The sequence below is a fragment of the Antedon bifida genome, chromosome 6, assembly GCF_963402885.1.
Source record: "Antedon bifida chromosome 6, ecAntBifi1.1, whole genome shotgun sequence".
In the NCBI taxonomy this organism is placed as follows: Eukaryota; Metazoa; Echinodermata; class Crinoidea; order Comatulida; family Antedonidae; genus Antedon; species Antedon bifida.
Window position 1 is genome coordinate 25,089,876 of NC_136231.1, and position 16,673 is coordinate 25,106,548.

The 16,673-nt window shown below is 33.0% G+C and overlaps 2 protein-coding genes across 3 annotated transcripts; one reads left to right on the plus strand and one right to left on the minus strand.

The window, feature by feature from the left end:
* Positions 1–631: 631 nt before the first annotated feature.
* Positions 632–10,764, minus strand: LOC144844830 (uncharacterized). 2 transcript variants are annotated; one of them, XM_078701916.1, is made up of 9 exons: positions 10,621–10,764; positions 9,980–10,061; positions 9,249–9,421; positions 8,304–8,581; positions 7,147–7,291; positions 5,897–5,997; positions 5,519–5,640; positions 5,238–5,372; positions 632–1,223 (listed from the first exon to the last, which is right to left on the minus strand). In XM_078701916.1, the coding sequence occupies exons 1-9, from the start codon at positions 10,690–10,692 to the stop codon at positions 1,108–1,110; spliced, it is 1,224 nt and encodes a 407-aa protein (XP_078558042.1). In that variant the 5' UTR covers positions 10,693–10,764; the 3' UTR covers positions 632–1,107. The 2 variants fall into 2 exon arrangements, with proteins under 2 accessions (XP_078558042.1, XP_078558043.1); XM_078701917.1 differs by lacking the exon at positions 632–1,223 and adding an exon at positions 2,871–3,284.
* Positions 10,765–11,715: 951 nt separating this feature from the next.
* On the plus strand, positions 11,716–15,336 carry LOC144845745 (uncharacterized). Its single transcript, XM_078703175.1, has 4 exons — positions 11,716–11,837; positions 12,712–13,308; positions 13,390–14,579; positions 15,083–15,336. The coding sequence occupies exons 1-4, from the start codon at positions 11,774–11,776 to the stop codon at positions 15,308–15,310; spliced, it is 2,079 nt and encodes a 692-aa protein (XP_078559301.1). The 5' UTR covers positions 11,716–11,773; the 3' UTR covers positions 15,311–15,336.
* The last annotated feature ends 1,337 nt before the right edge of the window (positions 15,337–16,673 follow it).

The window sequence follows — 16,673 nt, forward strand, 5'->3', positions numbered from 1 at the left end:
GTTTATATGCTTTACTACGATTATCGCAGTGGGGACAGAGTTTAGAAAACTTGAATGCTTCTTAATAAAATACCTAATTTAAATCGTTATAGATATACTAAAGAACCTATCAAAGGTTCCTGACTAATGTTTATTGAACTTAGTCCAAAGAAGAAGACAGATGAATAAGGAAGGTGAAACAAACAACAAAAAAGAAAGTGGCTTTGGTATGTATAAGTACACTGCTAAAATGAAATAGAAAAATAAATAGTTAGAATATCACATTATTGGTGTACAAAATGAACCCATAATATTGAATTCTGAGTTTATAACCCAGTGGCTGTATTCACCAATCATACTTAAGTGAGATATTTCTCTTAACTCAATAAATTATTTTAAGTGTGAATGGTGAATACGACCACTGGAGTACAATGCATCCACTATACAGGCCCCATGTATTAATATTATTACTATTTTATCATTTTCAACAATTCCCTGAGCTATAGCTCAGGTTTTTGTTGAAAAATAAGCAAATGTCGATCCTCTTGTATTTCTATACAAATTGGTTGTAAGACACCATACACATGCTCACTTTTTTTTAGACTAGACAAAAAAGATACAACTGTTACACAAACTATTAGTTTAATATAAATAGCCATATAAATACATATAAACTTTTTGATAATAAAAGCCTAAGCCTAATGCATATTTCCAATGTAAAAAAATAGTTCAGTCTTTATGTTGTTTCTTTTCTTTTCTTTATTACTACTTTATTGTACATGGCTTGCCCGCCACAAGTGTCAATTGGAGTAATCCAATTGATGTTTAACTTCTAGGGCTCTTGCCTCTTCTTTTTTGCATTAAAAAAAAAAATTTGATATGATTATTTTGAAGCAAAAGTATTTTAATTATTTATTTTTAATACTTTATTTTTGTCAAAGGTTTACGTTTTATTTGAAATGAAATGAAATATATGGGCACATCACATTTCTTGTCACATAAAGTTTGATAGTGTAGCCAGAGCTTAAGATAAAGAAACACGTTCCAGCACAACATTACAGTAAACAGACATTACTAGTAACAAGTAGATCACAAATGGGGACTGCAAACCAAGAGAGATGTCACTACTCAGAACAAGTCATCTTCAATGTCAAGTGACGTAAGTGATGGAGAACTGAGAAGATCATCATCCTCCTCAACACCATCTGGTAGATCTGAAAGGGAGCTAAGAGACAGTGCATCTTCTGAAAGAATAAAAGTAAATAAATGGATTATTTAAATGAACTACTAAAGTACCATGTGATTGTAGTCTGGTTGGATAAATGAAATTAGGAAATAAGAACAAAATTAATCAGATGATGAAGATGTGATACATTTAAAACCAAGTCTTTTGGAGTGGAGGTTTTTCAAGAGCCTAGGTTTGGTGGGCAAACATCTACTAAAATATATATAATATGTTCAATTTTAAAACTATCCGAAATAATCTGTTTATATAGAGCAAAAGAACACTAATGGGTATAAATACCAATCTTAGACATAATGTAAAGCAATTTATACAGTAATATTACTGAAGAGACTTAAAAATGTGTTATGTTGAAAAGTATCATCAAACTACTGATAGACAATATGATGACCTAATATGGAAACATAAAATGACATGCCCAAAAGAAAGTAAAATTAAGATACCTTAAAAAGGAATACGTACAAGGACCTAAAATAACATCTTTTTTTTATATCATATCCGACAAAAAAAATTATCATGACGAGATTAATTAACATCTACATTGAGAAAGTGAACTGTAAAAGAATAACAACACACAACGAATAAATCTGTTTATTCATTATGATCATCCATATTATTCTTTAAAAAAATCTTTCTTTTGTGACCCATCTAAAAATGCTATAGGGAAAAGGATGCCTAATTATGTCCCCATTTAGGTCCCAAATTTTAATTGGCAATTGATGTCACAAACATTAGAAATGCATCTTCATCTTGGGATCGACGGAGGTGAACAGAATGATACGTGAAACTCTCTAGAGTAAGGAAGTTCGCTAATTACGAACAAATCACGACATCTAGGGTAGATTGTGTAAGTCATGTAACTCATGGCATGAACCGTGTTAAACAATAATTTGCATCATTAAACACAAATCACATGACATGCTAAATTGTATGACTAAATGATGAGAATAGACCTGTGAGGATAAAGCAAATATTTAACTATATTTTATTTTTATATTAACAATTATAAGATAAAAAACCAAAGCATAAATATGACCAGAAACACTTAATACATATTTGCATTTTGTAGGTTTGTTATGTATTTTTAAAGAGCTTCATTTAAGACCTGATTAAGCGATGGGTTAAGAGAGAGGAATGACAAGTTGCATTACAGTGAGTGAGCGCTCACTGGTAAACCCAGGGGGCCCGGAGCTTAGCAGTGTCCTGAAGAAATAACAGGTATTAAAATATGTCGAAAAAGGCTAATAAATGTCCGAGGTCTCCAGCGTCAGAAGGCCACTTTACGGTTCCTAAACCATGGGGCCTCAGGCCTCTGCGTTACGCCACTAGGAATGACCTCTCCAAAATCCAAAAAGTAGTATGATAGCTCTATTATAAAGTATTAACTACTGTAAACTATGCAGAGCTTATTGCCTGTAATATCTACTATCTACCGTTTTACATTTTGTAGGTTTGCCTTTCTACTGTTTTTTTTATATGATGTCATATGTTCCCCTCTCTACATCATGTAAAGCTCTGTCTACACTATCAAACTTTATGTGATGTTCCCATATATGGACATGATGATGTCATATTACTACCATATTTGGGCATATCACTACCATATTTGGGCATATCACTACCATATTTGGGCACATCGTTTTGGGCTTTCTTTCTGTTTGCTTTTTAACTGAATAAGTACAGTACTTTATAAATGTTTTGGAAAACATTTTAAAATGTATTATATTGTTATTCTATAACAATCTATATTTGCAGAACAGGACTTTATTATCATGTAATATGTGAATAGTTACCAATTAAAAAATCCATGTACATCAAAATTAATTATTCATTAAAACAAAGTCATCTAATTAAAATGTACAGAAAAAGTGTAAAACCAAAACCATCTTACAAGTCCCTAACATGTCAAGGATGACTTTCCAAACTCTATCAGCCACAAGATAAAAATCTGATGTTCATTATTTTTTGACACTATCATCTTGTCCCCGATTTCCTTCTCAATTTTTTCCATTTGTAATTTTAACAATAACATCTGCTTGAAACGGGTTCGCGACCTCAGATACTGAAAGCAAAAATCTGATTGCTCATCATTTTTTTAAAAGAACAATAGAGAATGGAAGATGAGACAACTCTTTGCAGTTTTCAATTTCATATGGTTATGTTTCGATACTCTACAACTAATGACATGTCTCTGTCATTCAGGGTTTGTCACTAATTAATTGCCAGGATGTTTCAAACTTTATCCAAAATGATTACAGACAAATCAGGGCATAAGGGCACGAGTTTATTAGGCCTGAATCTGATACAGCATTGTAGATGATAATTCATTTATTAACAAAAAATTAGTTGCACATTCAACCTCGTGTTTATGGCGACCGTACACATTAGAACCCCTGGTTTTGGTCACCACTTTCAGGGACACCCCTATAAAAGGGACACTTTCTTGTGCAACGGGGAAACACTTTGTTGGGTTGTGGTGTACTGTCCTCTTAATGGTGTTCTTACTGTAATTGATATCAAATTAATTTATTGTAAAGTTTATCAGTGGCACACAGTGGTACGTTTAATAGAGATACACCATGTACCATCGTCGGCATGATTAATGATCTATTATAACTGTAAAGTGTGGGGTTTATATTATAGTATGAAATGTAGGGAAGGTGTTTCCGATTGCAAAACATCTTAATAAAGAAATAAATAAATAAATGCTGCCTTAAAAACGAATATTTTTTTGTTTTATGTTATGTTGACTCTGCAAAATAAGACTTGATATTAGTGATAGGGGGTGGGGTGGGAGAGGAGGGAATTCCCATTTATTCTAGTGGTACAACGGTTGTTTTATAAAGTATTTACTGAGCTATGCAGAACTTAATAGTTACAGTCAACTTAAAACTCTGCATGACTTTAAAACCATTTTGCCTCCTCGTGTGAAAACACACTTCCCTTTCTGACACATCGTGACAGATGAGTGATAGCTATAGTCTTATCTAAGATTTAGCAATTAAATTTTCATCTATTTTTGTGTAAATCTAATGCAAAATACAATGACAAGCAAATATAAAATAATGCAATTCCCCAGAAGAAATTACATCCAATTGTGATCTGGCAATTTTTTTTTTGGCACTATAATCCCTTTTTTGTTCGATATAACCACAATTTTATTTCACAAAAAACAAAAGCGTAGAAAATAATCATGTAACGATTTTTTTCTCGCTTAGCGTCTGGCATGGGATGACCTCGATAAGTCTAGTAATCTTTTTCAATAAGGAATTCATGTTTAGGTAATCGCAGTGCTTAAGCTTGTCTGAAAATTTGTTTGACCTTTTAGAGTACATGCACTGAATTTGAGAGATATTTGGTAATATTTTGAATAGTTTTCATAGCTGTAATACACCTTAATACTGCAGTTCTGTAACTAATTATCACAATCACCTCTGAAAGATTTGTTGTTGTATGGTAAACAAGTGTAGGCCTACACAAGTTTATTTTATCACTGTACTCTTTTTTTAATACTTAATGACATATGTTTACTCTATTAACTTTTCCATGTATGCTTGTTTATATATTATATATTGTGTTCCTTATACAAAGCTTTATATTTTTACTAGGGTTATCTTGTTTTAACCTGCTTGCACATTACTAAGACATTTCTTTCTTTTCATGGACTTAATTTTACGATTGTTTATTAATGTACACCTTATTGTATACGTGTATTACTGTAATACCTTGTGATATAGTAACCCAAAAAACATGATGGCATAAACCACAACAGCAGAGACTATACATTTATAGGTCCATGCTATAATATTGAATTTCAAATCAGAAACTGTTTTTAAAATGTCGACAATAAACTATAGAGGGTGCCCTAGTGAAAAGACTGTTTGGTACAGTGCTTTGTATCAAGAAAGTTGCACTGCTATACCCAATACAAATGTTTTAATAATATATTTTACTGTTAATATCAGTTTGAGATCTTTGAGTGACCATTGAAAGTTCTCAGTGTTGTGCTACTAACCTGTTTTGATTGCTCTATGGCCATTGATTGCACTGGACATTAGAACTGGACTCTTGTCCATGTCAACACTTGTATCGTTATCACTGTCTTCGGTTGATGAACCAGAAAATAGATCTTTTTCTCGTTGTCTTGTTCCTAAAAATTAAAAAACAATGATAAAATAATCTTGTTTAGACTTCCGAAATTAAAAAGATAAAAGAAAAAAATACAATCACAGGTAGTCTAGAAGAGTTATTTGCTATAGTATTTATGAACATATATTTAAGTATATTATGCTATACCATGTTGCTTTGTTTTTCTGTGTGTTTTCTTGTTTCTTTTTGTATTTTTTAAGCTACTTGTGAAACTGTAACTTCCACTTTCTAATTTGCTTACAGAATCTTGCAGGTGCTCCATCTCTGACCTATGAAAGCAAAAGAAAATAATGGTATGAATTAAGATTCAATGATTCTATAAAGCTATCATATTGATTATGCAATTTATTCAACAGTACTGCAAACAAATTTGTAATAGAAAACAACTTTAAATTAGAATGAAAGAAACAAACACTGTAATTGAAGATTTATAATAATATATTTTACATTTTTTTTATGTCAATTGGTTGCTTTCTAAAGACACATCAAAGTTTATGAGCTAGCATTATTATTGATAAACTTTACCTTATTTGGTTTATTTCTTGTTTTGCTTGTTGTTTTTCTCTTGTAGTTTGGCCTAGCTCACATATATGTCTCTGTCCTGATGCTGATATCTCAGATACACCCTAGAGAAAATTTGTGGAAATATTATGGGGAGAAGAGAGGCACATATTCAGATTATGTTGTACATATCTTTGTCAGCAGTTTAATACAGCTATATAGTAATATTTATTATCCTGACCATAATTCACCTATTATGTTTTGGCTTCATTCAATAAACATTGTATACAGTATATGAGTTATTAATGAATAATTATTTAAAATATGAATTAAAATTACAGTACTTAAATATTAAATAAGTACAGTACAATCTTTATATTTATATGAAGTGTAGTGTCAAGTTAAGGGGCTGAGCGGTTAAATGGCAGGGGTGCTGCAAACCATAGCAATACAATAGGCACAGGTTCAAGTCACTCCTTGACCATTTTTCAGGTGGTAGAACAAGTCTTTTCGGATAAGGACTGGAGGCCCAGTGTACAGATCTGACTTGTGTGTATCTTTCTAAAGAGTAGGGGGTTAACCCTGGTCCATTCAGCCCCTGTGGACAGACGTTTGGTGGCAACACTCAACACAAAGGGACCCTTAGTGGAGAAGAAAGTTATTGTATGTGCTGTCCACACATGTGCGCAATTCCCAGTAGGCTGTTAGTCGCAGGTCATTCCCCCATTTACAAAGGTAAATCACAAATAGTATGACCCTTTGGATCCATGTACATTTAAAGAAAAGGTGTGAAGAAAAATGTGTACAATATGCTCAAGAAAATATAATTTATAAATAGTTTATTAAGTATTGATTAATGTTGAATGCAAGTTACATACAACTTCATACCCGTAAATTCAATTCATATCATAATAAAACTTTACTTTCTCTTTGAATTTTGTCTTCATGTAAAATTGATAACAAATCAAATACTCTTCAATATAATTTGACACCATCTAGCCATCGAAATTGTTATACTGTATATTGTAAATTTTCAGAATTAAAATGTGTTTATAAATGGAATTCTGTGAAATTGTTTGAAATGGTATGATGATCACCATCATAACGAACTACGAACATTGAACATTAAAAAGGTAAGAAAAAGATAACTGAATATTAATACTGTAACATAAGTTTATTTTATAGAAAATTATTTATATTGTTGTATTTGGGCTATGTATATAATAAATGTCCTTGTAAATATACTATAAGTTTAAATGATAAAAGAACTTTACCCTTTCAACTCTGTCAATTCGTCGCATCACTTCCTTGTTGTCCCCAGCTTGACCTGAGAGGTCAATCTCAATCTTAATAAGACGTGTTCGTAAACTTTCTATGTCTCTTCTGATTGCATTTGAATCTTCTTGTTGATAACGTTTACTAAAAAAGACGAAACATTGTTTTAGATTATGTAGATTGAAACAGCGACTGGGCATTTAAAATATCATGTTGGTACATCACAGCTAATACTAGTATAGTAAAGCCCCTCATGAACATGAACAATTCTTTTTATTTTATGTCTTTAGGCACATGTGGCCAAGGATTACCTTTAGTGAATTAATCACTGTCCTATCAGATAGGCTGTAATCCCCTGATACAGGGGCTATTTTGTGAACCAGTTCACCAGGGTAACCCCCTACTCATCTCAAATGATGAACTGGGTTCTTTAAAGTGCACACAGGTTATAACTGTGTACACTGGCCTAATGTGATTTTGTTTTACATGATTATTTATTTCAGAATTATCGTGTAATGTTTCTTTCATATTAATTAATGTAATAACCTGAACCACTTATTTTATATCAACAATTTAGGGTTTAGTATAAATATTTCCCTCAAGGGTAATTAATGTTTATTGCTTGGCGTCTACGGATTAAAATGAATGTTATTATTAGTATCAATGTGTAATTTTATAACATAATGGCGTCATCCTTCAACATACAGAACAAAGTGAATATGTATTAAAATGGATAAAATACTGTATTTAGTCTACATGATTTAAATATTGCGCATATATCCACTACATGTGTTTACTAATTTATTATCCATTACTAGTTTCAATTAAATCACAATATTAAATTATGATGGCTGGACAAATAAAATTTGGTTAAAAAAACAATGTAAGGTAGCTCACCAAATGGAACTATATTTTGTAGCAATGTAAAAACAACATAAGTTTAACTGTACAAAGACTATTTCTATACTGTTAGTAATTAATCGGCCAGAAAGCAATATAAAAATTAAGGTCATTATCATCAATTTATATCACAAAAGATAATAACAAACACCTTTAATTAACTTCAAAGCCTATTAATGATACCTGAAACCTAAATTAGGGAAGCAGCTTTCATTAGCTGTTCCCATAGGAGCAACTGAATTGATGATCAACTAACCAGTCAGTAACATCTCTCATTAGGTTCATAGCAATATCATCATTGACTGCTACTGTATCTTTACTCTGCATTTTCACTTGTGTTTGAAGATCTCCAAGTTCAAACTTCATTTCTCGTTGTAAGTTTTGCAACTTCATTTCGGTTTCTAGGTCAACACCTTTTTCCGCTAGACGTCGGTTCACCATTGCAAGGTCGCTTTGTAACTGTTTAACCTGGTTGTTGGAACGTTCACGGTCATTTTCAAGTGATTTTACCTGCAATGCTAATGTCTGGATCATCTACAATGGAAACTAAATATTAAAAGGCTGGTATCTTTGTTTTCTATTTCTATGGAACCACTTGCGTGACAGGGAAAAGAAAGTGTGGTAATAGGTCACATCTTAACACAGTTTCTTAAAAGTTCTTCTTTCCCCAAATATCAAGTGGTCTTTAGATTAGTTAGCTATTTGAGAAAAAATATGCATTGTAAATTTCATTAAAATGGGTCATTAAATTACTCTATAAATTGAAAAGAAATATTTTATTATTGCTGTCAATAACTTCTGAAAAATTGCATTATTTTGTTGACCTATGTAAAAGGTCAAATGCTCAAAAAGTGCAATTCAGTGACCCCAAAAAGTAAACCCCACATATATGGACCTTGTGTCCTGGGACAGTAAATTACCCTGTATTGGGATACGGGCCACGTCTTTAAAGGGTTAAGTTTTAAACAGAAAGGTATAAATTTTACTCGTTTAAATTCTTTAAAATATTTAATGCCCAATATGGTAATCCAATAACATGAGAAAAATATGTGAGAGCAGGGCAAACATCGGATCAATTAACTTACAGTAGCTCTCTCTCTCTCTCTCGCAAGTATTTATTTAACTATCATGAGAAATAAAGGTCATTTTTATTTTAAATGTCTCCAAATTGTTACAATTTATTCTGTTATCCACCACCAACCTTGTTTTGGTTTTCAATTTTTTCACTAAGTAACGCAACTAATCCAGGAGTGTTGTCTGTTAAATTTAAACCATCAGTCGGCCGGTAACTTGTAAGTGATGAGTTTAGATGAGCATCAATGTAGTTTGATGGAGATGATGGACTAAATGGATCACGCCTTCCATGATAAGATCCTAATAATCAAAACAAAATGATAACACAGTCAACCATCCAAATAATGTAAATGGGGGAATAACCTGCGACCTGGAGTATAATAGACTCTCTGAAAACCAGAAACTACAGTATCTCAGACTTCTTGTATTTTCCATAAAATAGGTCAGCTTATGTGTGTCCAATATCAGGAGAATTGACTGTATCTGCCGTAGGTTTTTAACCAATGCAAAATAATCAGTTCAGCATTTCTCGTACAACAGGTTTTGCACTGCATTATTTATTTATATGTATGTACTTTACTTATTTTGTAAAGCACAATAATACATAAAACAAAAATATGTACAGACACAATACTATAGGAAGAACATATAATATGCAGAATTTAAGTTTAAATAAAAAATCTCATGTTATGCTAATATAAAAATTAAAGATTAGTAAATAAAAAGGCAATTTAATGCTAAATAAACTATCTTTTGAAATATTCTTTTAGTTTCTTTACAGTAAATGTGCAAAAGAGAGTTGTTACTGTATTTAAGGTATAAAACAACAATCCCTTGATTTATGTATTATTACTTTACCTGACAAGTGTTGAGGCTTGGACCGTCGACTTTCTTTAAATGAATTGTATACACCATGATGAGATGAACTATCCAAACGATTCTAATACAACAAAATAATCAATTAATAAACAATTATGTTCTCGGTTTGGGATCAGGTTTCTAGGCCTAGCCTAGCCTGGCTACACCAAATGATTATTTATATTTTTTTTAATAATATACCTCCATAACTCATCCACACATAGGCCTTGCTAGTACGTAGGGAACAGACTCTACTAGCCAGACCGGCACTAGGCCTACTGGAACTGTAGGTTCGCACCTAATAAAACTGGGCATAATTAAAACTTCACGGTCACTCACCATCATCACGGCCGTCGTGCAGTGGGTGAATGTTTCTAAATTTGGTAGGCCTAAGCTCGAGAGATTATGGTGCGAAAGTGCATTAACACCACCGGCCCTCCTAGTTTAGGCCTAGTAGTAGGCCTAGCCCATCTGTCATTAGCTAGGCCCTAGCTACCACCTACACTAGTAAGTGGCTACCCAGAGTGTAGGCCTAGCCTAGGCCTAGTAACAGCCAACAAAAATAAAGTAGCCTAGCCTAGGCCTAGCTAGTTTAGTTAGTAGCTATACTAAATACAGTCGTGTAGTCTTCAACAACATACTCTAACTTTGCTTAAGTTTGCCTCCGTCTCTCTGACTATATCTGAGAATCTATTCTCCCATTCTCTTGGCATATTTAATGATCAAAACATCAATTCTCTCACACGAAAGAAGGCGAAGCGTTGTGTTGCGAAGGTAATTAAAATCGGTAATAAAAATAATAAACGGTAATCGACTATAGAGGGCGCACGATTAAAATAGTGTTCGATAGGGTTCATATCAGTTTCAGAACTATGTACAGTAGTAATGTATTCATTAAATGGTATATATTAACATAAAATGCAAAATTTAGATTCGCTGAGCGTGAATTTCAACCTGTTTCTTGTTTTCCTACTGTATGTATTCAGATTTTGTAAATAAATGTCTATTGAATTGAATTGAATTGAATTGAATTGAGTTCCACACGATTTTCAAAAAGCGTTACTAAGATCAGGGTATCAAGTAGGCTCCTATCTTAACCAATGTAACCCACAATATATAGGACTTTTCGATCATCACTAAATATGCAAAGAATCATAACCAAGATAACCACAATGAATTTTTGTAAATAATCGTTTAAAGATACATTGAGACTTTGAATATGCCATTTTGTGGTTTCAACAAAAAAACGAAAAAATAATGTTTTCACTTATAAAAAAATAAACGGAAAAATTAAACCAACAAAACATTAGCTGTCAGCCAATTTGACTATTTTTCGCTTTAAATTACAGTTTTTAAGATAAATAGTTTTTTCCGATCCAATTTTTGGTCAAACTGAAAAACTATTATGTGACATTAAAATGGCATATCCAACAAAGAAATGTTTAAAAAAATATTTTTTTCAGGAGGACAATACATCTTTAATATGCAAAGTATCATTTTATTTTCACTCGATGCTTTTAATAAACGGATGTAGTAATTGGAATTAAACTTCCATGAATAAAGTATCTATATATCTCATATCACTAAGCTTAATACTTGATAATGAATCTCATGGATTTATATTATGAATAATTCATGTGTTTTTCATTAAGAGAGTTTAATAAATACGTGATTGCTTGTCCTTTTAATTACTGACAGTATATTAAACGTAGGTGCATGAATTTAATACATTTAATCATTGTATCACTCAGTGAGAGTCGATGAGACTGAAGCTGATCATCAAAAGTCATCAACATGAAGTGGTGGATCTTCTTCTGTTGTTTTGTTTTCCTCATGGACTTTGGAAATTCACAAAACGGTAAGCCCAATATCAATGTTTATCTTCAACTTTTAGAGCAACTTTTAAAATTTGTTTGAAATAAAAACTTCTTGGTGCTACATGGTTTTCGTGGTGCTATAAAGATAGCCGTAACATTACCGTTTTTTAATTGTATAATTTCACTACTAATCCCGTCAACTGGGTTGGCTTAATTACAAGTATTTTCCTGTTTATTTTTTGTTTTATTGTTCTCTGGATTTATACTTTGTATTATGCTTTAAATTTACATAAATCAGAGTGAAGTTCCTATCTTTTAACACTATAAAGGTTCTATAAGCACCACTTTTATAAAGGACTTTTATTTTACGTGCTAATTCTGCTGAACCACTGTCGGAAGAGGTTATGATAAATGCATGTTCTATATTTTATAGATATTTGAAAGGAAGAAGAATGCCATTTGACTATTTTACTTATTGATCTATTTCGTTATAAATATTATTTTCATATTTTAAAGACAAGCAATATGATATGAAATATTAAAAACCTTACTAAATGTCGAGTCCATGAATTTTCTCGATACATCGTGCAAAATGGCATGGATTAACATTCCAAACAATATAACAATTAAGTTAATTGAACAAAAAAACAACAACAAATAAATACCATTTATTTATTTCTTTTTCTCCAGTTTACTGGACAATTGTTAGCTATTTTTGGTTTTCTTTGCAATGTTTTTGTAGGGCCTATACCTTTTAAAATGTTATCTGATCCACTGTGATGGAAACACAAAGCACCGTATAAATAAACGTTTTATCAATTGTCTTATTGCTTGTAGAAATACAATGTTCTTTGAATTCTAAATTACTTACTGCAAAGTAAAAATAATGTTGTAAGATTATTTTAACTTTTACAGTTTCAAGAGAATTCACGTTTCAAGTAATTGAGGAAAGAAACTCTTGCAGAAATCGCTGTCAAACATCTTCGACGTTTAGTGAGTGCGCCTGTGATGATTCGTGTCTATTCTATGGCGACTGTTGCAGATACTACTTATACTACTGTGGTAATGATTACAAATTCAAGACAATGGAATCTTCTTTCAAAAATCAACTCGCAATTTCAGCAGATCCAACAAAACCTCGATGGAATTGTGTCAAGGATCCCGAGGGCATTCAACCTGAAGGAATATTAGTCGTAGTCACCTGCCCGCCGATCTGGACTATTGAAGACATTAGACGGAAATGCGAAGAAGGAAGACTTAACATAACAAACGAAGCATTGGTATATGATGTCAGAGGTTATGTATACGTCAACCAATTCTGTGCCATTTGTAATATGGATACTACGTCCAGTAGCAACAGTACGCTGAACATTAATAGCACATTTAACAGCTTATTAAATACGACAGAGTTTGTGGTTGAAGGAATCAGCACAGATGCTATCCAGTTGCGGCAATGCTCTTTACATCTCAAGGACACTTGTCCTTTCAGCTTTCCATCAGATCTCACGTTTGGTTGTACAGCTTTTTTGGACGATGTTAGTTATAAAAATGTAATGTATAAAAATGACAAGTGTAAAAATTGTAATTTGGAAGATTCTATTGATATTATTCCTAAAAGCGAGGGACTTATTGTTATTGAAAATGTTGAGATTGTTGTTGAGGTTGTTAATACAGATCAGGAGGTAGCTTATAGTAAGCCCGTTTTCGTCCAAGTTTTTAACCCTTATGTTCCAATTAGTATTAGTATTGTAGAAAAGCTAAGGTGTAATGAAAATGAGTATTATGATGATAGCATTCAAAGATGTCAGAGCTGTGAAAATGGAACGATCATTACCGAGTCTGAATACCGTTCTGCTCAAAATGCATTGGACATCACACTACTTGTAGACTCACCTGACGATGGCAGTGGTTATACTTCTGTAACCAGCAGAGAAGAACCAATAGATAGTAACGATGGCAGAGCACCATCTTCTGCCGACACATTTGTTTGCATCACATCTTGTAATGTCATTGAACAAGATGGTACAGAGAATCAACCTACTGAAGATGACGGTTGGATTACCTTGTCAACAAACGGTTCAAAACTTTCGTGCCGCGTTTTAAAGAACGATCTTGTTAATGTGACAACTGGACGTCTGTTTTCATATGACAGCACAATGACTGTTCTGAACATAGTTGTTTGTGTAATATCATTAATAACGCTATTTGTGTCCATTTTAACTGTATGTTGTTTTCGTTCACTACTTAATCTACCCGGAATCTGTCGTCTTTGCCTCATGTTATCACTTTTCTTTGCGCAGTTTATAATGCTAACGATTGCTGACATAACTAAACCACGACAACTCTGTACTGGGACAGCCATTGTAATGCACTTCTTCTGGCTAGCATTGTTTTCATGGAGTAATGTTCTAGCGTTTGATTTAGCACGAGTGTTTGGAACTCAGCCATCAAGACCTAGTACGTCGAAGAAACGACGTCTGATTGGCTTGTATCTGCTTTATGGCTGGGGACTTCCTCTGATCATTGTAACATTGTCCACCGGCCTTCATTTTAGCGGGAAATTTGATTTTAGTTACGGAAGAGAGACATTTTGTTGGTTTTCAGATAGACACTCACTCCTTCTCGCCTTTGGTATTCCAGTATCAATTTGTATTGCTTTGAATTGTGTTTTATATTTGATAACTGTTGTCGGAATTTGGAAGGTTCACCGAGTTACCGAATTTGCTGTTCAAGAGAATCAAAGAAGAAACAAACGAAAGGATGAACTCAAACTATATATTAAGGTATGTATACATATTGTATTCTTGTTAGTTGAACAAATGCGTTGTTTGATAGCCTTGGTTAAACGCATAAAAATACAAGGAGGGACCACCTGACCGACTGGATTGATGCCTTGATTGCTAAATATAGACATAATAATAGACAACTTATTTCGATGACGTAGCCGACTTTTGTGGCCATTGCCTTGCTGGAAATTCTTAACAAAGTCTGCGTCTGTAAATAGAAAATAGAATAGAAAATAGATAAATAAAACTAAATAGAAAAATATAGAGAAGGAATTGATATAGCCTGGGCTCCAGACGAAGTTTTGTCTTAATATTAGTAAAAATATAAATATTTTTGCACATATGGCGTTTCATACGTGTATTACTTGAGTTTGGATACTCAAACAAAAATCAAAAGGACGACGTGTGGACATAAAAAAGACAATAAATACAGAATTGGAGCAAGTCTAGAATTAATACTGTTACATAATGTGATATTCAAATTTCATTCATTCATTCAGTTATCGATTTTAATGGGAGTGACGTGGAGTTTGGTATTCATCACTGTATATACCGATGAACATGTTCTGTGGTACATCTTCATAATCCTCAACGGACTACAAGGATTTTTTATATTTATTGCGTTCACGTGTAATCATCAAACGCTGGCTTTGTGGAGAGGGGCGTATACTACACACATTGCGTCACATTCAAGTTCTCGACAGTTGACGAAAAGCACGTCAGTATAAACGCGAGTTCTCGACAGTTGACGAAAAGTACGTCAGTATAAACGCGTTCTAAATAGCTGAACAAGTTTCTCCTTTCTTTGAAGAAAATTCTAGTTACAAATTGTCTGATTTCAAATAACAAACTATAGGACATGTTGATAATACACACTGTTTATGTTGATAGCTTTATCGTACCCAGAGATTAATGTCGTTACCATTGTTGTTGATTTTATCGCGAAGGGTGTTACTTGCTGTGACAATTCTTTTGTTAAAGATGTTCCCGTTGTTGTCAGTGTCGTCTATGATGATTTCGTTTGTCTCGCTTGGGTTGAAGCGATATATTATTATTATATATATTATTTAGCGTTTAGCGTTAACGCCTTAAGCGCGTATTATTCTGTGAACCCCAAACACAGTAGCATATAGCTTTAACTCTTTTCCACCACGACCAGCATGGGGTTCCAACCCATGACATCCGTGTTGTTAACACGACGCTCAGTCCGACTGAGCTAACCGATCATCTGGATATAAACAGGTTAATACCAGCTTTGACGGTCATGTATATATTTTATGACGTAACGATGAATTACGTAATATGAAGTACGTATAAATACTATTGTCAGATGCTCAGTCATGTCGGCCTACTTTGTGGCGTAACTGGTAACGCTCTGTTTGAATAGCTTGGGTTCGAAACTTTTATATATAAATATTTTTGTATTTTATTTCATTTTGAAAGATATTGAGACAGTTAAGTTAATTTAGGAAATAGGTAAGCTATCTTTACGATTTCTACCGTCATGTTAATACATAGTCATGATGCATACATAATCACTAACGTTATAGTAATCCATAGGCCATAGGCATTTTGTCACCCGCAGCCTGTTGCCTGTCACATCACCTTCACCTCAGTGAAAGCTAGGGCAAATTGGACCACTGGACAGCAACACTTGTTTATACTTGTTTATAGTAACTCCCATTAGAAATCCCATTAGAGCTATAATAAATTCCACAATATACCAACTCAGTGAACAGTTAATAGATTATCATATTCTCTCCAGTCTTCGGACAACCAACATTAAGTTCAATCCAATAAAGCTTATATATATTCAACAGTATAAGTGTATTACTTGTTTTAATGTAAAACAACCGTCAACGTATATCAGAAGATATTACATGGTGGCAGCGGTGGGATATAATAATAAAACCTTTGTGCTAGTACAGTTTAAAGGAATTTTTGTATCAAAAACCAACGCATCATGGCGGATAAACAACCACATATGGATTGGAACTCTGCAAACATAGGCGATTCGTTTCGGATGTTTAAACGACGAACTGAATTGTATTTTACAGTAAAGAATATTTCACAGGAGGACCGCATCAACCA